The sequence below is a fragment of the Monodelphis domestica genome, chromosome 6, assembly GCF_027887165.1.
Source record: "Monodelphis domestica isolate mMonDom1 chromosome 6, mMonDom1.pri, whole genome shotgun sequence".
In the NCBI taxonomy this organism is placed as follows: domain Eukaryota; kingdom Metazoa; phylum Chordata; class Mammalia; order Didelphimorphia; family Didelphidae; genus Monodelphis; species Monodelphis domestica.
Window position 1 is genome coordinate 39,404,380 of NC_077232.1, and position 25,944 is coordinate 39,430,323.

The 25,944-nt window shown below is 38.4% G+C and overlaps 1 protein-coding gene across 5 annotated transcripts in view; it reads right to left on the minus strand.

Annotated features, from left to right (window-relative positions):
• The window catches only part of IFTAP (intraflagellar transport associated protein), a 78,673-nt gene that overhangs the window by 45,476 nt on the left and 7,253 nt on the right, over window positions 1–25,944 (minus strand). The window contains exon 1 of one of the 5 annotated variants that reach the window (XM_056801936.1): window positions 19,247–19,404. The exons of 2 other annotated variants lie outside the window; for them this stretch is intronic. In XM_056801936.1, the coding sequence (XP_056657914.1) occupies window positions 19,247–19,292 (46 nt within the window). In that variant the 5' untranslated portion in view covers window positions 19,293–19,404. Of the gene's footprint in view, window positions 1–19,162; window positions 19,405–25,944 lie in introns of those variants that run through there. 2 more of the 5 variants (XM_056801940.1, XM_056801937.1) reach the window with 2 other exon arrangements.

Below are 25,944 nucleotides of genomic sequence, written 5' to 3' on the forward strand. Positions count from 1 at the left end.
TAGAAATTCAGAATTTTCTTTAAACCTATAAAAACAACCCAGAGTTAAAAGTCTCTAGGGACTGACAGGGCAAATTATCCTTTGCCAGACAGGGCAAGTGGTTTATGCAAATTGTGGCGGTTGTCTGAAGGAAGTAATGCTCTTTCAGTCATCATTCACTCACTAGTATTTTTAACCATAAGGTATTTTTCTGAGAAAAAAAAAGCCTTGTCTTAAGAACTATCTTCTATGGTTTTTTGGTAGTGTTGTAAATGAAGACATATTATGTGATTAATATTTCTTAAAATGAACTCTATTTGATATGTTAAGAGGTGGGGCCAAGATGGCAGAATGGAGAAGCACTTGGCTGGTCTTTCAGGCAGAACCAAAAAAGGTCAAAGTGAGTCTTCCCAGGTCAATTTGTGCCACAAGGAAGGAAGCTGGCCCAAAACCTATGTGGATGAAACACTGGTCAAAGGAGTATGGGGTGGGGACAGAAGTAGCAGCAGCTTTAAGAGCTCTCAAGCCAGACAGCAAATGGCCTGGCAAGTGTCAGAAACAGACAAGAGAGGACTCTTGTGCCCGCACTGGGTGTAGGGCCAGATGCTGTCTGGGAATTCCATTTCTTATATCCTCTGGGTCATATTTCAAGGGCAGAAAGGGAATGGGAAGTACTGAGGGCTCCTAAAGAGCAATACTGATCAAAATCCCAAGGGATTATATCCAGGAAAAAGACCAGAGCATAGACCAGGAGTGCAGTGATCACACATCTCCCCAGATCACACCACCTGGGAAGAACCAAAAACTTCCATGCCCCCAGAACTAGCTGTGAAAACAGAAGTGTGAAAAAGCTTGAAATGTGAGACAAAACCCCTAACTCCACCCCACATCAGGAACAGAGCCCAATATTAGCATAAAGTTCAAAATCAAGAACTAGAGTATTAAAAATGAGAAAACAACAACAAAAAAGAAGCTGACCATAAAAAGTTACTACAGTGATGGAGAAGAACAAGACACAAACTCAGAAGAAAACAAAATTCAAAACAGATACAAAGACAGAATTAGAGAAAAATGTGATTTAGGCACATGCCCAACAAGAATTCCTAGAAGAGCCAAATAAGGGAGGCAGTTAGGTAGCTCAATGGAGTGAGAGCCAAATCTAATGACAGGAAGTCCTGAGTTCAAATTTGACCTACCTATGAGGAAGTCACTTAATTCCTATTGCCTAACCCTTACTATTCTTCTGCGTTGGCACTGATACTTAGTACTCATTCTAAGACAGAAGGCATGGGTTTAAAAAAAATATGAGTGATAGAGAAAAAGTTGGGCAAAGAAATCAAAGCAAAGGAACAAAATTATGAAAAGACAATTAAAACCTTAGTAAAAGAGGCATAAAATACTGAAGAAAAGAACACCTTAAAAAAGCAGAATGTCAGATGGAAAGAGAGGTATAACAATTTACAAAGAAGTATAGCAATTAAGCAACAAATTCATTTTCCTTAAAAAGCAGAAGTAGCAAAATGGAAATCAGAAATTGTAAAAATTTAAATTGATCTACAATGATTTGAATACTATATTTTCAAAGATTTACTAATGATCATTAGAAATAAAGGAATAAAAAGGTAAAATAAAAAACATATCCCCGTGGCTAATCTACCTGTTCAAAAAGCCCACTCCACCACAGTTGCAACCAGAAGCAAAGAGAGCAAGACCAAGAATACCACCCAATATATCTCTCTATCTACATCACCACTTAACAACAGGAAGTCAGTGGGCTCCAGTGGGCTCCTAGGAAATGCGGTTTTTAGGGTAACAGATTTCCAATTACACATTCTCCCTGAGATCTGGTGGAAGACTGGTCTCTCCAATGGATCTTTAAAACATAACCAACTTTTAAATTACAATAATTTGGGGATAAAAGGGAAAAGAGAACAAAACCAATGACTACTAGGAGCATTGACAAAAAGCCAATTAGGGGGCAGTCCCCTTTGGCATAAGAGCATACATACAAAACAAATGCATTCAACCCCACACAGTTCAAATCACCACATCCCAAAGTTCACTCTGGATCTTCTGGTGCAGTGTGTGGTCTATGCAGGCATCTTCATGGCGCCTTCTCCAAATAGTTCACTTTCTGGATTCTGAGAGGTAGCATGTTTCTTATCCTAAAATTACTCTCAAAAGAATTTAAAGTTTGCATTATAATAATACATTCCCCCCTGAGAAGGATGTTGAAAAACACAGGGATCATTTAGGGATGCATGGATGAGTTATGAGGTATATAAATCAATTAGCAAGAGAAATCAAAAATATCAAAAAATCCAAGCAAAAAGAGTGAAACCAGGAACCCCACCCAATATAGCTCTCTATCTACATCACCACGTAATGACAGGATGTCAGTGGGCTCCTGGGAAATATAGTTTTTAAGGTAACAGATTTCCAAAAACATAAAATGCAAAAACTCACTAAAGAAAAAATCAGAATTGGGCAAGTGGAAGTTAATGACTCTATGAGGCATCAAGAAACAAAGTCAAAAGAAAGGGAAAAAAAAAAACAGAAGAAAATTTGAACTATCTCATTGGAAAAACAACTGACCTGCAAGGAAAGATAATTTAAGAATTATTGGTTTACATAAAATCCATGATCAAAGAAAGGGCCTAGACATCATATTACAAGAAATTGGCAAGGAAAACTGCCTGCCACAATATCCTAGAACCAGAAGTTAAAAGTATAAACTGAAAGGATCCTCCAATAACTACCTGAAGAGATCCCAAATGAAAACTCCCAGGAAGATCAAAGTCATATTCCAGAGCTCCCAGGTAAAAAAGAAAATATTTCAGTCTATAAGTAAGAAACTATTCAAATATCATGGAGTTAAAGCCAGGATCCCATGGGATTTAGCAGCTATCACATTAAAGAAGCAAAGGACTTTGAATATGACATTCTGAAAAGCAAAAGAGCTGGGATTACAACCAAAATAAAACACCCAGCAAAACTGAGTATAATAAATCAAGAGAAAAAAATGAATATTTAATAAAGTAAAGGACTTTCAAACAGTCTTGATAAAAAGAACCAGAGCAGAACAGAAAACATGACTTTCAAATGCAAGACTCAAGAAAAGCATAAAAAGGTAAACATTAAAGAGAAATCATAATGCACTCAGGTTAAACTATGTACCTTTCTATAGGGGAAGATGATATTTTAGGCATGAGGCATTATTTTGCCCAACTGTATGCCAACAAGTCTGAAGATGTAAATGAATAGATAAACATTTACAAAAATATAAGCTGCCCAGGTTAACAGAAAAAGAAAGAAAATACTTAACTAACACCATCATAGGAAAAGGAATTGAACAAGCCATAACTAAGATCCCTAAGAAAAAATCCCCAGGACCAGATGAATTTATATGTGACTTCTACCAGACATTTGAGAAACAATTAATCCCAGTACTATGCAAACTATTTTTAAATAGGTAAATAAGTCCTACCAAATTCCTTTTATGAAACAAATATGGTTTCAATGCCTAAACTAGGGAAAGCAAAAACAGAGAAAGAAAACTATAGACCAATTTTCTTAATGAATATCAATGAAAACAATTTTAATAAAATTCTAGTAAGGAGATTATGGCAATATATTACAAAGATCATATACTATAACCAGGTGAGATTTATACCAATTATGTGGGACTGATTCGATATTAGGAAAACCATCAGTATAATTAACCATATCAATAATGATGACAACAAAAATCATATGATTATATCAATAGACAGAGAAAATGTCTTTGACAAAATACAATACCTATTCCTATTAAAAACCCTAGCAAACATAGGAAATCAATGGAACCTTTCTTAAAATGATAAGTAGCATCTATCTAAAACCAAGAGCAAGCATTATCTGTGAAGCCATCCCAAAGAGATCAGGAGTGAAGGAAGGATGTCCATTATGATCACTACTATTTAATATCATACCAGAAATGCTAGCTCTAGCAATATAAGAAAAAAGGAATTGATGGAATAAAATTAGGCAGTGGGAAAACAGAACTATCACTCTTTGCAGATAATATGATGACATACCCAGAGAATAAAAAAAATTAGCTGAAATAATTAACAACTTCAACAAAGTTGAAGGATATAAAATAACCTCCTATAAATCACCAGCATTTCTATGTACTACCAACAAAGTAAAAATTTTGTTACAAGTTTCTCTGATGAAGGCTTCATTTCTCAAAGATGTGGGGAATTGAACCAAATTTGTAAAAAATAAGAAACAATTAATCTCAGTAATTCTAAAATTGATAAGTGGTCAATAGGCAGAACAGGCAGTTAACAGAAGAAGAAATCAAAGGTATCAATAGCCACAAGAAAAAATGCTAAAAATCCCTGACTAGAGAACTGTAAATTAATACAACTCTGAGGAGATGTGGAAATGTTGAAGAGGATGTGGAAAAATTAAGACACTAATGCAGTCTTAAGAAAGTTGTCCATTCTCCATTAGTGGCGGTGTAATGTCCCCGAACAACTTGCAGGGATCCAGGAGAAAAAAACACCATTCATAAGCAAAAGATAAACTATGGGAGTGGAAACACCGAGAAAAAGCAACTGCCTGAATACAGAGGTTGAGGGGACATGACAGAGGATAGACTCTAAATGAACACTCTAATGCAAATACTATCAACAAAGCAATGGGTTCAAATCAAGAAAACATCTAATGCCCAGTGGACTTACGCGTCGGCTATGGGGGGTGGGGGGGGAGGAAAAGAAAATGATCTATGTCTTTAACGAATAATGCTTGGAAATGATCAAATAAAATATATTTAAAAAAAAAAAAAGAAAGTTGTCCAACTAGTCCAACTATTCTGGAGAATAATTTGAGCTACGTCCAAACGGCTACCCTTTGACCCAGTAACACTACTACTAGATCTGTATCCCAAAGAAATCTAGGAAAAGGGAAGAGGACCTATTTGTATTCAAATATTTATAGCAGCTCTTTTTGTGGTGGCAAAAAATTAGAAAACAAGGAGATGCCCATCAATGAGGGAATGGCAGTACAAACTGTAAAGTCCCAACCAAAGTGCCTGGTACCTAGTAGGTGCTTCATAAATATTTGTTTCCTGCCTTCCTTCCTCTAACATTAGCAACTTCCTCCCACTCTATTCCAAACCAAGAAATGTAGTGAATGTTACACACCTGTTTCTAGAATACTGAGATTCACTAAATGATATCACTGGCACTAGACAAGGAGAAATTATTCTATTCCCATTTATCAATCCTGAGGGCAAAATCATTTAATCTCTCCCAGTTTCTATTTCAGCCTTTGAGGGTTGTTGGGTAGATCAAATGAGATAACATGTCTTAAAGCATTCTATAGTGCTTTTATAGAAATGTATTTATTTGCCTATAATATGTAGTAGTTCTAGAAATGTTAGCTATTATAAGTATCATTATTATGTCCCCATCTTTTAAAATTTTTAAAAAAAGACAGCGTTCTGAGATATTTATAAATTCTGTATATTCCTCAGGAAGTAATTACTCATGAGAATATGTTACACATTAGTAGTAAATATTATTGGCCCACTAAAGTCGTCCTGGAAACTCCAAGGTTTCCAAGGGTTTGCCAACACAGCACAAGCCATGGCAAGACCCGACAAGGCTTTCAGTTCAGGCCCAGAAATGAAGTTTGGACGAGAGAAGTTAAACATGAAGAAGTTGTTCTCAGGAGGCTGATTACCAAGCAGGGAACATTTTTGGCCTCAGCAGCCCATCAAATGGACCAAATGGCCTTCATCCCCATTCACTCCTCGTAGTTCCACATGCAACAAGGGAAATGATTCCCAGAGTTGGGAATGGCTGCAAATGCTCCTTCCAATAACCAATGCAATAGCAACTGCTAGGGAAAATGGGCCTCATGGAAGGTCCAAATGGAACACCGATCCCAGCCCCTAAGACACTGGAACACCAATCCTGCAGGATTATTTATTTTTATTTATTTATCATTATCATTTATTTTATAGACTAGGAAACTGAGGGACAGAGGTTACATGGCTTGCCCATAGTCACAAAAGTGACAATGCCTCTGTGGGGACTTAGAAGGAAATAGTCAGGAATCATAAAGAAGGAGAAATTTTGGCAAGCATGTAAACTGTTAGTCACAACCCCTCCTATAAAATCATGGATTATCATCATTAATTTTCCCATAGATTGAAGATTAGCATTCCAGATAGGAAGCCCTTATTTACATTACCTTTAATGTAGTATTTAAATTCAAATCTCCACTTATCCTAAAAATGAGAATTACCAAGCGGGTCACATCTTCAAAAGAGAATGCCAGAGACTCTGTGAGGCTAACCCCTGGAGATGAGTCTCCTCTCAAAGTACAGATTTCTTTTTACACCACAGGGGATTGTGTATCTGCATTTAAAAAGTTTTTTAAAAGAAACGCCTAACTTGAGGCTTATTGCTTCTGCTTAGAAGTCATAAATAATATGACATTTTCCAGGGATTTTAAAGGGACCATTAAAACCCACTTTCTCAAATTTTGATGATTCTAAGTTCAATAGGAATCTCTTTCCATGTTAAAAGATGAAAAGGGAGATTACAAAAATAACTCACCTTGCCTAAGGGAATTTGAAGCAGGTAACCTGTCATTTTCAAAGCAGATTTCCTTTTATATTTTTGCAAATGACCAAAGCCCAAGGAGACCAAATAGTGTAATTGGATTGACTGGCTCAAAAGGTAGTTAAGACCAGTATTTGTTCTGAAATGCAACTCTCTAATGTTTATTATGTCTTTAGGGTTATACTGAAGGCAAAGGGAGAGTCATCTCATAATAAAAATCAAAAACTATGGGAAAGAAAGCTCAGGAGGGGTCTTTATCAATTTATGACTCTAATAAGGAGTAATGACCTGCAAATTCCCATATGATGAAAGGCAGTGAGATGTGCTATGAACTTCCACACTCAATTGGTCTAGCTTTCCAAACTAATCTAGATCACAAAAATCTTTAACCTAAGGGCCTAAAAAATAAAGGCTAAAATTCAGGAAAACATTTAGTAGACTTTCAAGATCTTAATTGAATTCACTTCAGTCTGGCATGCTATAAGACTTGGTAGCTAACCTTTAAGCCTTCTCAGATAAGCCCCCCCCCCTCCCCACATGAAGTATTTGGTTGACCATGGTTTGAGTCTCTTTTAAAAAGAGTATTCAAAGGCAGCTGGATGGCACACTAGATAGAGCACCAGGCCTGGAGTTGGGAGAACCTGAGCTTAAATCTGGCCTCAGATTCTTCCTAGGTGTGTCTAGGCAAGTCCTTTAACCCTGTTTGTCTAGCCCTTGCCCTTTTGTCTTAGAATTGTTACTGAGATAGAAAGTGAGGGTTTAAAGAATGTTCATGAGTACACATTGTAGGGCATATACAAAGTTCAATTAGAAGTGTATTAGATTGGGGGCAGGGACTTCCGGTTAAGATGGCGGCTTAGAGAAAGCTAAAGCTCAGATCTCCGGAAAACCCTTCCCTACCGATCTCAAACTATAAGCTCCTAAGGCGCCGAAATTCAAAACGATCAACAGCACAGACCCTGGGAACCCTCCTCCTGGACCTGGACCCGGTTCAAAAGGTACGGCCCCCCTCAAAAGCCAGAACCCGAGATCACTCGGACCTCAGGGGTAGGAGCGCAGAGTCCAAGGCTCCCGGAAGCCGCACCCTCAGGGCCTTCTACCTGAGTCCCAGTGAAAGTTACTGCCTGGGGCTTCCGCTGCAGAGAGCTGGTCTAAACAACAGCAACCCTCAGGGCGGGCAAGACAGCCTCACGGGCTGGATCCTGCTATCCAAGTCTCAGTGAAAGTCCTTGCCCTCGGAGCTTGGGAAAGCTGCAGCCCATCCCCCCCGCAGGCCGACGAAACAGCCTCACGGCCAGCGATTCTGAAGGCAACTTCCAGAAAGCAAGCCGGGGGGAGAGTGTGGCCTCGTGGTCTGACCCTTCCATTCCAGTTCCAGTGAGGCATATTCAGTTTAACCCAGGGAAAGCTCATAGAACCATCTGCCCAGGACTAAAGCCTCTGATCACCAGACAGAGATAAGAAAAGCTAATCCTCCACATTCAGAGATGACAAACTCCACAGAAGCACAGAAGCCCCAAAATACCAAGAAAAATAAGAAGAAAGGGGCGACTTTGGACACATTCTATGGAGCCAAAATACAAAATACAGAGCAGATAGAAGAAGATATACAAGAAAATTCTCCAAAATCTTCCAAAGGAAATAGAAACTCTCCACAAACCCATGAAGAATTTGAATCAGAAATGACCAAAAAGATGGAAGCCCTCTGGGAGGAAAAGTGGGAAATAATGCAAAAGAAATTCATGCATCTACAAAACCAGTTTGACCAAACTGTAAAAGAAAACCAGGCTTTAAAGCAAGAACTAATAAAGCAAAGCCAAAACACCAAGAAATTAGAAGAGAACATAAAATATCTCACCGACAAGGTGATAGATCTGGAAAATAGAGGGAGAAGAGAACATTTAAGAATAATTGGACTCCCAGAAAAGCCAGAAATAAACACCAAACTGGACATGGTGATACAAGATATAATCAAAGAAAATTGCCCAGAGATTCTAGAACAAGGGGGCAATACAGCCACTGACAGAGCTCACAGAACACCTTCTACACTAAACCCCCAAAAGACAACTCCCAGGAATGTAATTGCCAAATTCCAAAGCTATCAAACAAAAGAAAAAATCCTACAGGAAGCCAGAAAAAGACAATTTAGATATAAAGGAATACCAATCAGGGTCACACAAGACCTTGCAAGTTCTACTCTGAATGATCGTAAGGCATGGAACATGATCTTCAGAAAAGCAAGAAAGCTGGGTCTCCAACCAAGAATCAGCTACCCAGCAAAACTGACTATATACTTCCAAGGGAAAGTATGGGCATTCAACAAAATAGAAGACTTCCAACTTTTTGCAAAGAAAAGACCAGAGCTCTGTGGAAAGTTTGATACCGAAAATCAAAGAGCAAGGAATACCTGAAAAGGTAAATATTAAGGAAAGGGGAAAAATGTTATCTTCTTCTTTTACTCAAACTCTCTTCTATAAGGACTACATTTATATCAATCTATGTATACTAACATATGGGGAAAATGTAATGTATAAATAGGGGGTAAAGAAAGACCAAATAGAATAATGGTTCTCACACAAAGATTCACATGGGAAGGGGAGGGGAAGAAAACTCCTATAAGAAGGAGAGGAAGGGGGGGGGGGTTACTTAAACCTCAATCTCATGGAAATCAACTCTGAGAGGGAAAAACATCCAGATCCATTGGGATCTTGAATTCTATCTTACCCAACAAGGGTAAGGAGAAGGGAAAACCAAGGGGGGGGGGGAAGGGGAGAGGGAGAACAAAAAGGGAGGGAAAGAGAGGGGGGAGGGGGAGGGAAGAAAAAGGAAGGGACTAAAAAGGGAAACATCAAGGGAGGGGACAAGGGGCACTGATTCAAAGTAAATCACTGGACTAAAAGGTAGAGCCGAAGAAGAAAAGGTTAGAATTAGGGAAGGCAATCAAAATGCCAGGGAGTCCACAAATGATAATCATAACTTTGAACGTGAATGGGATGAACTCACCCATAAAACGTAGACGAATAGCAGAATGGATTAGAATCCAAAACCCTACCATATGTTGTCTTCAAGAAACACACATGAGGCGGGTTGACACCCACAAGGTCAGAATTAAAGGATAGAGTAAGACCTTCTGGGCCTCAACTGATAGAAAGAAGGCAGGAGTGGTAATCATGATATCTGATAAAGCCAATGCAAAAATAGACCTGATCAAAAGGGATAGGGAAGGTAATTATATTTTGTTAAAAGGGACTCTAGACAACGAGTAAATATCATTAATCAACATGTATGCACCAAATAATATAGCACCCAAATTTCTAATGGAGAAACTAGGCGAACTGAAGGAAGAAATAGACAATAAAACCATACTAGTGGGAGACTTAAACCAACCATTATCAAATTTAGATAAATCAAATCAAAAAATAAATAAGAAAGAGGTAAAAGAAGTGAATGAAATCTTAGAAAAATTAGAATTAATAGACATATGGAGAAAAATAAATAGGGATAAAAAGGAATACACCTTCTTCTCAGCACCACATGGCACATTCACAAAAATTGACCATACATTAGGTCACAGAAACATAGCACACAAATGCAAAAAAAGCAGAAATAATGAATGCAGCCTTCTCAGATCACAAGGCAATAAAAATAATGATTAGTAATGGTACATGGAAAACCAAATCTAAAACCAATTGGAAATTAAACAATATGATACTCCAAAACCGTTTAGTTAAAGAAGAAATCATAGAAACAATTAATAATTTCATCAAGGAAAATGACAATGGCGAAACATCCTTTCAAACCTTTTGGGATGCAGCCAAAGCGGTAATCAGAGGCAAATTCATATCCCTGAAAGCTTATATTAACAAACAAGGGAGAGCAGAGATCAATCAATTGGAAATGCAATTGAAAAAACTCAAAAGCGATCAAATTAAAAACCCCCAGCAGAAAACCAAATTAGAAATCCTAAAAATTAAGGGAGAAATTAATAAAATCAAAAGTGATAGAACTATTGATTTAATAAATAAGACAAGAAGCTGGTACTTTGAAAAAACAAACAAAATAGACAAAGTACTGGTCAATCTAATTAAAAAAAGGAAGGAAGAAAAGCAAATTCACAGCATTAAAGATGAAAAGGGGGACAGCACCTCCAATGAGGAGGAAATTAAGGCAATCATTAGAAATTACTTTGCCCAATTATATGGCAACAAATACACCAATTTAGGAGAAATGGATGAATATATACAAAAATACAAACTGCCTAGACTAACAGAAGAGGAAATAGAATTCTTAAATAATCCCATATCAGAAATTGAAATCCATCAAGCCATCAAAGAACTTCCTAAGAAAAAATCCCCAGGGCCTGATGGATTCACCTGTGAATTCTATCAAACATTCAGAGAACAGTTAACCCCAATACTATACAAACTATTTGACATAATAAGCAAAGAGGGAGTTCTACCAAACTCCTTTTACGACACAAACATGGTACTGATTCCAAAACCAGGCAGGTCAAAAACAGAGAAAGAAAACTATAGGCCAATCTCCCTAATGAATATAGATGCAAAAATCTTAAATAGGATACTAGCAAAAAGACTCCAGCAAGTGATCAGAAGGGTCATCCACCATGATCAAGTAGGATTCATACCAGGGATGCAGGGCTGGTTCAACATTAGGAAAACCATCCACATAATTGACCACATCAACAAGCAAACTAGCAAGAACCACATGATTATCTCAATAGATGCAGAAAAAGCCTTTGATAAAATACAACACCCATTCCTATTAAAAACACTAGAAAGCATAGGAATAGAAGGGTCATTCCTAAAAATAATAAACAGTATATATCTAAAACCAACAGATTGGGGGCAGCCGGGTAGCTCAGTGGATTGAGAACCAGGCCTAGAGACAGAAGGTCTTGGGTTCAAATCTGAACTCAGACACTTCCCAGCTGTGTGACCCTGGGCAAGTCACTTAACTCCCATTTCCTGGCCCTTACCACTCTTTTGCCTTGGAACTAATATACAGTATTGATTCTAAGATGGAAGGTAAGGGTGGAAAAAAAGGTTTTCAGATGCAATTAGGTGACACAGAGGATATAGAACACCAGGTCTGAAGTTAGGAAAACTCATTTCCTAAGTTCAAATCCATCTTCAAACACTTACTAGCTGTGTGACCCTGGACAAGTCAGTTAATTCTATCAGTCTTAGTTTCTTCATCTGTAAAATGAGCTGGAATAAGAAATAGCAAAACACTCTGGTGCCTTTGCCTAAGAAAGCCCCAAAGGGGGTCACAAAGAGTTGGTCTGAACTAAATGATGACTAGTGACATTCTCTCCATCTATCTGTATAACAATATAGGAAGCATATTCCTGCAAAGAGTGAGAGGTAGGCAGGTGAGCCGAGTTCTACTATCTGTCTGTGTTCCTTCTCAGCCTCATTTTCTAGATCTTTATCCGGCTTTTACCCACTGAGTATCCCCCATGACTGTCTTGGGCCCTTTTCTCTCGTGATCTCATCATCCCCCAGGGGTTCCATTATCATCTCTAGGGATATGCCTCCCAATCAATCTCCATATCCAGCCTTAGTCTATTCCCTTGCGTGACATGGGAGATATCTTCTTATCTCAAGCTACACAAGTCTTGCATCATCTAACTCCTTTTGGAAATCCCAAATCGGAAGTCTCATAGGCATCTCAAACTCACATGTCCAAACACAACTCATTCTTTTCCCCCAAAATTCTCTCCTCTTTCCAACTGTCCCTGTCAAGATCAGCATCCTCGCAGGGACATCTGCTCATACTAACCTCAACGTCATCCTTGACTCCTCACACTCACTCCACATACCTAATCCACTGCAAATGTTGTTTCGACCTTCTTAACACCACTGATGTAAAACTGCCTTTTTTGCACTTACACAGCCACCACCTTAGTTTATACCTTCATCATCTCTGCCCTGGACTATAACAATAGCCTTTTAACTGGCTTCCCTGACATAAATCTGTTCCTATTCTACCCCCCACTCAGCTGCCAACGTGATTTTCCTGGATCATAAGTCTGGCCAGGTGGCCTTCCTACACAATAAGCTCCAGAAACTTCCAATGACCTCTAGGATCAAATACAAACTCCTCCATTTGGCACTTGAAGTTCGTGATGGTCTGTCCCCTTCCGACCTTTTCATTTCACCCCTTAGACGTACTCTCCAATCTAGCTATGCTGGCCTCCTTGATATGGCATTCCAGCTCCTGCCTCTATACCTTGCACTCGCTCTCCCCCGCACTTAGAATGTTCTCCCTTCTTGCCGTGGCTTCTTAGTTTCCATCTTTCTTCAAGATGTCATCTCCGCCAGCTGAATGTGACAGCTATTCTTAATCCATTTGGGTTTTGCTGTGGAATTTCTTAGGTTAATCTCTTTTAAGTGACTGTGGAGCCCACTGAGGAAGTCTTGTGCTGTTCTGGGATTTCATATCAGCCCAATGTCATCTGAAGGACTCCTCTACCAACAAGGAAGCCAAGTACTTTGATTTGGACTCTGCATTGGTCATCCTCAAGAATAAGAGTGAAAACTTCTAGCAACATGTATCTCTTTTATTTCTGGCTTGACATCAATAATCAGAATATTACTGAGTAAAGTTATTGCTGAAGTTGTAGCAATCAAGGAATCTTGTACGATCCTCACATACGCATGGGAGACAACTTGATGGAAGATGACCTTTAAAAGAACCTTCTGTTCTACTGAACTAAATGCTTTTTATAATAATCAGCAAGCAACAAAAGGCAGAATGTTGCATCCCCCATTCCTTTCCTTCAACTGTGTGACTGAGATTTTGTTCTTGTTACTCAGTACCTTTCTCTATTTTTACCTATCTTGAAAACCACTCAGTCCCCTCAATGCCTCCAGCACGGACGTTTTCTGGGATTCACCTGGCCTAGTGTAGCTGTCCTTCCCATGTTTCTCTTACAGCTACCATGTCAGCTTCTTTACAGAGCATATCAGGGCCTGGAAAGGAGGAAGTACAAATCTGGTGTTTCCACTTAATGATGAAAAGTTCTTGAGAGGAATTCTTATAAAGCAATGCCATTTTCAACTATTTGACGTCCTTCCTTAGTGTGTCCTTCCTAGTGATGTCCTTAGTGGAGTCAAATACTAAGCTTTCCACAGACTTGTATTGCCTCACTCCACTGTTCTTTTTTTAAGTTAGTATTGCAGAAAATTGTCCTTAACACTTTGCAAAATAGCTTCTACACTAAATCAACATCCCCCAATTTATCCTGTTAAGATCAAATGTTTACTAGCTAAAGCAGTTCCTTAACTGCTCCAGTTTCCTCACCCTTGGAATGGCTTTATCTTAGTTAATTTCTCTAGGAAATGGTGATGGTCTATGCCAGTGTCTTTGGCTTTTTATCTATTTCCCATTATGCAGCATCAATAGCTCATCTGAATGAATCAGGTTGGCACTGTTGCAATTGTAAGCTTTTATTCCTTCTTCTAACCAATCTGCCTATACACAGACAGCTGATATGGTATATAATTAAATAATACAACAGCAACCAATTATTACCAGCCTATTAAAATACAGTTTGTGTATGGGACATTGTTCAGTACTCAGCACGTATTTAAAAACTCTGACCTTCCATCTTCAAAGCAATACCATATATTGGTTTTAAGGCAGAAGAGTGGTGAGGCCAGGCAATGGGGGTTAAGTGACTTGCCCAGGGTCACACAGCTGGGAAGTGTCTGAGGCCAGATTTGAACCAGGATCTCTGAGTCTAGCTCTCAATCCACAGAGTCTCCTAGCTGCCACTCTATCCACTTCTTAAATAAAGTATTCATGACTGTTAGCCTCTTTCATTGCTTATTCCCAAACTATATTTTCCAATATATTCTTTGTAATGTTTTGCATTAATATTACTGAGGATCAATGTATATTTTGACTTGATTTGGAAAATCTTGTCAAGTTCTGAAAAGAATTTTTCTTTCTCTTCAACATATGCCACATTATTCTCATGGGTAGGAAGCTAGGTGTCACACTGAAGAGATCACTGGGTCTGAAGTCAGTAAGCATCAAGTTCAGATCCTGCCTCTGACATTTACTGGCTGCACAACCCTAGGCAAACTTCTGTCTGCCTCAACTTCTGATACTGCAGAATAAGAACCATCACAGTACCTACTCTGTACAGATGTTGTAAGGATCAAATGGAGAAACATTGTAAAGTACTGAAAACAGTGATTGGCACATAGTAGATGCCTAATAAATACTTATTCTCTTCGCTTCACTTATCTTACAGTAATTATTTTGCATCGTGAACTCTGCAAAATGAGTTAAGTTTTCACATATAAGAATATGGCCTTTGGGAATGGAATAGAATTGACCTTTTCAATGCCTTCATTTCTCTCTCCAGAGAGAAACTGTGAATCACCAATTTTTGGTTTCTCCTTGTTTTCTAGCTTCATAAATAGTGATGTCAATACTGATATGGTCTGATTCTTCCAATGGCATGTTGGCATTGGCTGGTGAGCAAAGATTTCACATTTAGAGAACTAGCAATTATTTTTTTCCTCCCAGTTCACACATTCTAGATTCCAGCCAAACTGGTTTAACCCCTCTTTGTCATAAAAGACACTCTATTTCCTACCTCTATAATGATGTACAGAATATGCCCATAATACTTTTTCCTCACCTCTGCCTCTTGGAATTCCTAGCTTCCCTTTATTAACTTTTTTAAACCCTTACTTTCAGGGGCAGCTATGTGGCTTAAAAAAAAAAACAAAAACAAAAACAGAAACAATAAACCCTTACCTTCCTTCTTAGAATCAATACTGTGTTGATTCCAAGGCAGATGAATGGTAAGGGACAGACAATGGGGATTAAATGACTTGCCCAGGGCCACATTGCTATAAAGTATCTGAAGCAACATTTGAACCCAGGATCTCCCATCTCTAGGCTTGCCTAGCTTCCTTTAAAAGTCAGCTTAAGTGCTATTTCTTACTTGAGACCCTTCCTGACCTCTCAAGGTATCAGTGTTCTCCCTTTTCCCCAAAATTAGTTTAACTGTATCCTAGTTTTAGAGCTGAAAGGGATCTCACCTGCTCCTGCTTTTGTTTTTCATCTCAAATGCCTAGCATATATTTAATGCTTTTTGTATTAACTTAGCATTTAGAGATGATCGTAACATCTTTTCCCTCTTTTCTTGCTATTCCATCAGTCAGCTGCAGAACAAGAATATGGCCACAGAGGACTGGGGGCAATTTTGTGTTTTTCTATGTTTCACAAGTCACCTTGGCCAAAAAGTTTATCACTTAGTTTATCTGCTAAAGATGAGCCTCACCAAATCTGACTGGGCTGGCCTGTAAGAAGTATACACAGCCTGCCATCCAGATCTAATTTTGCTTTTCCAGCTTGGTAGAACTTGACAGTTTGTGATCCACCATGATAGCCTTTGAGGTCACAGGATGACTCACATACAATGATATGGAACTGGAATAGGGCTTAAGTCAAGCATAACATAAAATAAAGATAAAGACTCACCAAGGATGGTCACCACTAATGGAGAACTCTAGTGTACAGTCCAAACAAAAGAGATTTCCTTCTGATAGTGAGATCTTCCAAATGCCCCAGTTTGTGGATTACATTATGCTGATTAGAACAAGCCCCAAAATACTAAAAGATCTTCCCATTAAGGTCTCCTGTCACTCAAAAGAAATTGACCCAGCAGTCTATAGAAGAAAAAGCAGCTGATGAAGAATATGCAATGCCCAAATAATGATTCAATTGAAGAGGCAATCCATTGAGTTAATCCAATATTACATACAAAAAAAGTGGAGGGATGGTGAACTGAGCCCAAAAATGACAAGGAGGAGAGTAGGTTGTTTTGTATATGGTCTTCCTGCTGCTCGCTGATATAAGAGGTCTTTTTTAAAATTTATTTTTCCTCAATTACTATAAAACAATTTTAACATTAATTTTTTATTTTGAGTCCCAAAGTCTCTTCCTCCTCCCCTTACCAAAAAGGTAAGTAATCTGATATACATTTTAGATATGCAATTATGTAAAACATGCTTCCATATTAGTCTTTTTGTGTAAGAAAACTTGAACAAAGAAAATGAAATATAGTAGGCTTTTGTCTGGATTCAGACTCCATGAGTTCTTTCCCTAAAGGAAGACAGCATTTTTTAGCATGAGTCTTTTGTAGATCATTGTATTGCTGATATATTGCTATTACTGTGTATAGTGTTCTCTTGGATCTGCTCACTTTTACTTTGCATCAGTTCATGTAAATCTTTCCAGGTTTTTCTGAAATCATCCGGCTCATCATTTCTTATGGCACAATAGTATTCCATTATAATCATATACCACAACTCGACCATTCCCCAATTGATAGACATTCCCTCACTTCCAATTCTTTCCCACCATACTAAATACTTTTTGCTTTTTTGTCTCTGAGATATAGACCTTGTGATGGTATTGCTGAGTCAAAAGGTATATACAGTTTTATAGTCTTGGAGCATAGTTCCAAATGGCTCTATGAAATGGCCAAAACAGTTCACAACTCCCCAAACAATGCATTAGTACCTCAATTTTCCCACATTCCCTCCAACTATTGTCATTTTTTGTCATAAAAGTCAGGGGGGGGGGGGGTTGGACAGCTAGGTTGCAGTGCATTGTGTGAACCAGGTACAGAGATAGGAAATCCTGGGTTCAAATTTGACCTCAGACACGTTCTAGTTGTGTCACTCTGAGCAAATCACTTAAACCTAATTGCCTAGCCCTTAACACTTTTCTACCCTGAAACCAACATAGAGTAATGATTCCAAGAGATTTAAAATCTCTTGAAAAAAGATTAAAAAAAATCCAAAGATTTTTTTAAAAAGTCAGTCTGATAGGTATGAAGTCTAATTAATAGTGACTTAAAACATTTCTTTCACTTACCCATGTATAGCTTATTTCAATAATGATTTGCATGTCAGAAGTGACAAAAAGTATATAATGAAACAAACATACAATCAAAATGGAAGTGGGCCAGTGAGATCACATAGGCAAGTGATAATGGACAGACAGTCTGGGTCATCTATTGGTATACATGAACCACTAAAAAGCACAGAAGTGGTTCCCAGCTCTAAGGATATGAATCTGGGAGGGGCTATCTGATAACTGTAAGGGCCTCCCAAATGCACATGCAAAACTATAACTAATTCCTCATTCTTTGGGTAATACTCCTCTAAATAGATGTAGATGCTATTTCATACCATCATTAAATTCCCAGAAGCCTCCTGGTCACAAACTTTCTCAATCAAAGCATGGTAATCCTATAGCTACTATCTGTAATGAGGGAGGGCAACTTGCAAGTTCTTTTCACCTTAAAAGGGGGTTCTAATAGTTGGCAACACTGGAAAGTATTGCTGTGTGGGCAGACCTCCTGCATAGTGGAGAGATTTTCCAGAGAAGAGTCATGAAGGGAAATGGATAAGAATAGCATAAGATGAGAAGATGTAGATGGCCTGACCAACCACATCAGGGATATCACAAACCCATCAAAAAAAAAAAGGTGTGACAAATTGTGCTGAAAAAAGATCAGAGCCCTATTCGCAAAAGGCTTATAATCTCTTTATTATTTAGAGAGAGGGTTTCATTCAATATTGTAACAGGATCACTTGAATAATCTTTTTTGTGACCACATAAATCAGAACAAGACTATTAAAAGAAATGGAAAAAAAGGAGATGGAGGACAAAAAGGTAAAACTAGGGGAAAAAAACAGATCTGTGACAAAATGAAACTAATCTCTATAAGCAAAGTTATAAGGACCTCAAATTATCCAAAAATTTGCATAACTCACATTAACAGTACTTTACAAAGACCTTTCCTCAAAACAAAATTATGAGATAAGTAGTAAAATTATCATTATTACTGTTGTTGTTTTACAAATGAGATAATTAAGAAGTTAGGCCACTTGCCCACAGTCAAATAACTAAAAACTAGTGGCAGAATTTGAACTGGGATCTCCTGATTCTACACCCAGCCTTCTTTCCACTATATTCTGCTGCCTCTGTCTTATTTGAGTTCAGGGTTGCTCATTTTTATCTTTCTGCAGAAAGCTCTGGGGAATGAAAACAAAACTTGACTATAAAATTATATAGACAATCAGAAACTTTCTTTCCTATTGAAAAATTTGCTTTCTTTTCCTGTTCACCCATCCAAATAATAATAATTAAGTTTCTTGAGGCTATCATTCATTAAGTCTTACTGATCATCAGCAGGTTGTATAAAATCAATTTGATTTACAAAAAAAAAAAGACATAGTCTTCCTCCCAGCTGTTTAAACCAAACAGAAATATCTACATTGAATCACCAAGTTAGGTCAGCTGAATATTAGTGTGATTTCAATTACACAGTTATTAATTCCATTAAACAAAGAAAAATAGTTAAACACTTGAGCTTCCTCTTAAGAAAGAACAACAGCAGCTCCTTTCTGGAGTCCAAAGAACCTGAATTATGTACCCATAAAACAAAATCTTGTAAAAATTAATTATCTTTTAATTCATAGATTAAAATACTTGAACTTTTGAAATACCTGAGGTATGTATAATCTTCATAAAACAAACTTACAATAGCCCCAACCAAAATTCTCCCTTAACAATTTCTGAAGTCAGCATACCAGCATTTTTCCATCCAGGGGAAAAAAGATATGGCCCACATTTCATTCACATAGAGACTCATCTCTGGGCCGAAAGGAGAGGTTCTCTCCACAGTAATTTGAATTTATATCACTTAATGTCTTCGAAGTCTTGGAACCACTATGGACTCTGAATCAGTGTGAGGGCTCAGCTCCTTTAGTAACTATGACACCTCAGTTACTAAGCTGTCAAACTAGCCAGTCACAATGTGCCCCTCTTCCTATATATACAAAGGCTGAGCAAGAGTGTGGAAGGCAGGCCAGGTAGTAGCAAAGAGGTGGTAGGTGTTGCTTCCATTTCACTTCCATAATCCATCAAATGACTAGCAAAGTGGGCAGAAGTAACCAAGAATACACAAAAGCAGACTTCTAATCAGAACTCTGAGAGCTCCCTAGGATGGCCCCTCATCAACATAGGTTTTAAGAAGTAAATTTGGAAAAATATTCTTTCCAATCAAATTGGCCTTTCCAGTAGCAGTGATGGAAGCCATTAGGCTAAAAACTAAGATGATGGAGAAGAATGTCCTCAGAGAGAAAGAAAACAAATATTCAAATTAAGCTATTGTTTTTAACCCTGGGGTAGGAATGCTTTGTAGTAAGTCTTCCCTTATATTTTGTTGTTTATAACAACATGAGAGCTTAAAACAACCCTCTGCATTTCAGATCTGTGTTTTTTTTAATCTCCCAGGGAAGAAAAATATGATTAAGAATAAATACTTACCTCCTATCAACTGCAAATCAGCTATTAAAAGTATAATGAAAATGAATATTAAAATAGGTTACTAAAAAATCCTTATCAGATTTCTTACTGTCTCAGAGAGGTGAGTTAAGGAGGAAGGATCAGAAGAAGGGAGAGCATTTGGAACTCAAAATTTTTTAAAAATGAAATGTTAGAAAAATTATTTTTACATGTTATGGGGAAAGTAAAATATATTTTAAAATAGGTGGCTAAATAAAATCAAGTTTATCATCTTTTCTAAAAAGAATGGGAGGTAGCTAGATAGCTCAGTGAATAGAGCCAGGGCCTGGAGATAAGAGGTCCTGGGTTCAAGTGTGACCTCAGATACTTTCCACTTGTGTGACCCTGGGCAAGTCCTTGATCCCTATTGCCTAGCCCTTACCAATCCTCTGCCTTGGAACCTTGGAACTGATTCTTAGTATCAATTCTAATAAGGTAACAGTTTAAAAAAAAAGAGAGGCTATGATGTAAACACAAGTTTCAAGTGATTTTATCATGTTTGTATATTTTATAGAAGAATCCAAATTTTTTAAGAAGTAAAATTCTAAAAGTTTGAAACAGATTGGTTTCAATATTTTCTTTTTGCAGTTTTGATTCCACTTTCTCAATGTGTCAAAAAACATAGTTTCACTTTGCCAACATTTTCTCCATGCTCAAGGGGTGGAAAGACAAGCTTTTTCCCTCAGGAAAAGGGATTTCAATCACCACTGCAAACCTGCTCTAGAACTGGAATTTCATCTTCATTTTCAAGTATCATTTTTAATCTAACTAGCAGAAAGCATGGAACCTTTTAGGGAAAGATTATTACAGTCATTCTGGTCAGCTGGTTATATTTAAGTAATTGTTTTAGAAGAAACTGGCACATCAACTGTCATCTTTTCTCCTCTTAGCAATCCATCTGGATAATTAGACATTGCGTCTTTCTGAGTATTTCCCTTCATTTCCTCTTTCCTCCTTTTTGCCTACTGAAGTAGGTTCTCATAGTAATAATCATTCATTCAACAAGCCAAACTATCTCCCTTTCCAATCTCAGATATATTATTTCCTGACAGGTCAGGAACTTGTTAACAGAGAGCAATGATTCAATATTCTAGGCTTATCCTAAAATATTGTGAAAAACTGCCACTGGTTCTATTTTTAGATACTTTTATTGACTCTGTGCAACAGTAAGTCTAAAAATGATAAAATCGTAGCCTTGGAAGGGACCTTAGAGGTCATCAAGTCTAACATTTCCCCCAATGAAAGAACCCATTCTACTAAAATCCTTGCCAGGTGTCCATCTCCTGAACTCTTCTAGTGACCGGGAGATCACTATTTTGTGACATGGCCCATTCCACCACTAGACTGCTTGATTGTTAAAAAGTTCTCTCTCCTAGGCAACCCAACTTTGCATTCTGTAACTCCTACCCATTGGTGCTAATTCTGCCCTCTGGAGTTCCATGCAATCCACTGCTACTTCTGCTTCCAAACAACAGCTCTCCAAATATCTGAAGAGAACTATTATGTTTTCCTTAAGTCTTCTCTTTTTAAGGCCTAAAATCCCTAATTCCCTCAATCCAGTTATAACAGTCATTCTCAGACCCCATCAAAATCTCTGACTGCCTTCCTCTATACATTTTCACTACTTTGCCAAGTTCTGCTTCAAGTTTGATGAGCAATATTAGTCACCAAACTCCAGCTGCAGTTTGGCCAGTGCAGAATAAAGTGGGCTTATTTCCTCCCTTGATCTGTATGTGATTAAGACTAAGATTTTATTCACTTTGTTAGCAGCCTTACTACAATGGGAGTTTGTGATCGACTCAAGTCTCCAGAGTTTTTCCATGTAATTAGGTGGTCTGGTCAAAAAACTTACATAGCCAAGCATTTTAACTTAAATGCAGAAATTTTACATTGATTCCTGTTGACATTTGTCTTGTTGATTATTTGAACTGCTTGTCTATTTGTAAAGTAGAAAAATACTTGCAAAGCTTGCAGACATACTTTGATGTTACTGAGAGAATTTAATACCAATGGGCAATATGGGTACTCTTTCCAAAGGCACCAATCACAAGCCATTCATGTTTCCCCTTTCTATGTTATTTCTGTCTCCGTCTTCCGATAAATCTAGAGGGGCCCCAACGTTGTGCGGACACCCATTAATTACCCTTTGTTCTCACCACAGGACTGACTGGCTTGCCTTTTCTGCCCAGAGTTTTCTCTGATGACATCCTCTCAGCAGCCTCCCTTTCACAGATCTCTGTGGGTAAACTGTTGTGGACTTTGGCAGCGACCTCTAGGGGGGCTCGACTTTGTGATATTCAAAAGATTTAGCCATGCACCATCACTAGAAGAATACTGTTTAAAAACAGAGGTCTCTCAGGGGCAGCTAGGTGGTTCAATGAAGAGAAAACCAAGACTAGAGATAGGAGGTTCTAGGCTCAAATCTGGTCTCAGATGCTTCCTAGCTAGTGACCCTGTACAAATCACTTCACCTCCATTGCCTAGCCTTTACCTCTTCTGCCTTGGAACCAGAACTTAGTATTGATTCTAAAATAGATGAGGGGTAAGAAAAAAAAAAAGACAACAGTGAGATGACATGTACTAAAAAAAAAAACAGTGGGCAACCCAAATAGTCTACAGTGTCCCTAAATCACAGGAAGCCTCCTATTCCTTGGTCAGATCCTCTCTATTTCAGAAACAGTGTGAAGAAAAATGACAGGGCGAGAAGGTAAGGAGAGGTTAAAATCTACACTGGGGTGGGGGTAGGCTCCCCACTATTGACATCAATTCCACTCAAAGATAGAAGGATGTCAGTATATCACTTCATTAAGCCTTCGAAATCCACACAGATGCAAAGATGTTCTTCCACTTTGGGGATTATTTTTATTCCCATCCTACAAATGTTTGTTTGCTTCTCACTTCAGAGGGGTATAGAAATATGTTACAGTGAGAGTTTGAAATCTGATCTGCCTGGGAACAGAGGGAGGAACATATAACTTATGACTGTGATTTCCCTGTTGGTGACTTGCTGAGAAATGCTGAATCAGGCAGGAAAAGAAGAGCAAACATAATTCTGATTGTATTTAACCAAAACCCAAAGATGCCTATGTGGCTGCCTTTTTCCATTATGCGTTGAGGTCTTTTGAGGCAGACACTATATCCATCACTTCCTTCCTAACTCTCCATACTACCTACCAAGCTTGGTTCTTCTGCACACAATGGACACTGGAATAGACAATACAGTGAGCAGTGGGTCAGGCTGTCTGGCTTTGATCAGGCCAATTCTAAAGGTCACTAAAACCTATTGAGGTAGCCCATGCACAGTCTTACAGCCCTGAGAACACTGGATTTGGAGTGAGCAGATCTGAGTCTGAGTGCCAGGCAACTTTCAATGACTCATTTTATCTTTTAAGGCCTCAGCTTCCTAAGGGTTAAACCATCTGATCATTGAGGTCCCTTCCTTCCTGCTCTAAATTCTATGGTCCTATAATTTTGCCACCCATGTTGCTAATTCCCAGCCTCTGGAAAACTATTATGCTCTGGACTAAGGAGTAAGCTGAACCTGTCTCTAGTTATTTAGGTATTACTAAAATCTATAATCTCAGAATCTAGCCAACAGTTACTAATTATTTCTATTCTCTACAATTTAATTTGCTTTGATAAATTCATACTGTAGGGCACTTGGCATGCCAATTCTTTGATATTCCTTATTTGAATTCTAATCATACTTTCTTCTTGTAATCAGTCATTACATGTCAACATAAATAGGGTGTAAAAAAGGTAACCTGTTAGAAATACCAGGAATGGATATTTTCATTTTTAAAGCTATAGGCAAATATTCTCACCAATGGAAACCATATTCTAATTGATCTGTGATTTCATCGGACTGCCCAAGCAAACTGAAATCCATCTAGGCAACCTTCTCACGCTGTAAATTCTTGTTCATGTCTCTCCATAAATCCTTCATTGGGGGTCCAATGCACATGAGAGGGGCCTTGCTCTGAATGTTTTAAGTGTCCATGGACAGGAAGGCAGCACTGAAGCCATGTGCTATATCCCCTCATCTTTACTTTATAACTGGCCAAATTCCTTTTCTTTGCTACATATCTTTCAGGATGATATTCATACCATTTCTGGAAACCAATCAATATTCAGTGCTTACATTTATTCTTAAAGAAAAACCAGATGGTGCCATGCTGATTCTTAACTCTGGCTTACTCATTGGGCATTCCCACCATCCTGGTCCAAACCCTCATTATCTCCCATCTGGATCACTGTAATAGTCTGCTGGTGAGTCTGCCTACCTGCCTCAAGTCTCCCTACTCCAAACCTTCCTCCATTCTATCACTAAAGAGGTTTTCCTAAAGCTCAGGCCCAACCATATCACACTCCCTTGTCAATAAACTCCAGTTGCTCCCTATCACCTCCAGGATCAAAAATATAAAGCTGTTTGACATCTGAAGTCCTCCTAATTCAGTCCCCTCCTACCTTAAACACACTTTAATACAGTAGCACTGACCTCCTAACCGTTCCACAAACAAGACTCTCTGTCCCTTGGCTCTAGGCAGTCTCTCTGGCTGTCCCCCATCCCTGGAATGCTCTCCCTTCTCTGCTCTGACCATAGACTGCTCAAGCTTCCTTTAAGTCCCAACTAAAATCCTCTCTTGTCCAGAAAGCCTTCCCCCAACATCTCTTAGTCCCAGTGTCTTCCCTCTCTTAATTATTCCCTATTTCTCCTGCATATAGATTTTTTGGAATATATTTGTTTTCATGCTATGCCTCTATTAGATTGAAAGCTCTTTGAAGGGCTTTTATCTTTTTTTGGATTCCCAGCACTTAGTACAGTGCCTGGAACAGCAGGTGCTTAATAAATATTGACTAACTGATTTCAGTCTTTACTGGAGGAGGAATAATTCACATTGGATAAAATTCTAGTTTTTTTGTTGTTATTATTCATTAAAATGTTTTGTATAAAAATTCATGTGCCAAAAGAGCACATCTTTACAAGCCCAAACTGAATCTTCTTCCTTCCTCTCATTGTTCCCACTCTCCTTTCCTGCTCTGACTAGTCATGAAACAGTTAAATCTTGAGCATATACCATAGACCCTGCTGGGTATCTTCCTGAACCATCTGAAGGGGGGAAAAAAAACGGTCACAGCCAGTTACCCACATTCGAAGAGTGCTCATCAAAACATCTGTAAGCATATACACACTCTCTCACTGTCAGCTTTCTGCTGCCCTGACCCCAGTGTGCAGGCAGAGAATCTTCCCAAAGTGCTGACATTTTAATCCTGGTTTAGACGAAAAGATTTCAGGGAGGGGGAAGCAGCCCCTTTGGCACTCAGGTAGGTCCAATCCATTCATTTCTACCAAATCTAAAGCTGGGGGCATCTTCATAAAGTTTGGGGGAAATTATAATGCCACACTTCAGAAGCTTATTCATTTCAAGTGGACTGGGTGTCCAGATGGGGAAGGGATAATGAAGAATTGGGAAGCTGGGTTGCTTTTCTGGCTCAGCACACTGCGGGAATTTAATCCCTGTGCCTTTGGAGGGCTGTGTATTAATCTTAGTGCACAAATGCTTCCCTGGCAGAACTGTCAGAAAGAAAAACTAATCCCAGTTTTACTGCTAGCAAAAATCAAATAATGTATGCATCAAACCTGATTAACCTTGCAAGATGGTGTTAATTCATACACTAACTGCCTGCAGTTACACAAACTTATCTGCTATTAAGGGGCAATCTGAAAACATGGGCAGTACTGACCAATCAAATCTGATCTTAATCCAGAATCCGGTACCTTCTTTAAGAAGGAAAAAATCAGGAGGGAGGAGGAAGGTGAACTGATGGAAAAAAACTACAAACCCAGACCTCACATTGTATACTGGGTTTGAGTATAATCTATGTATGCTCTTAGCTTCAAAATGAATAAATGAAATTCTCCCACTGAGAAATGTTAGCA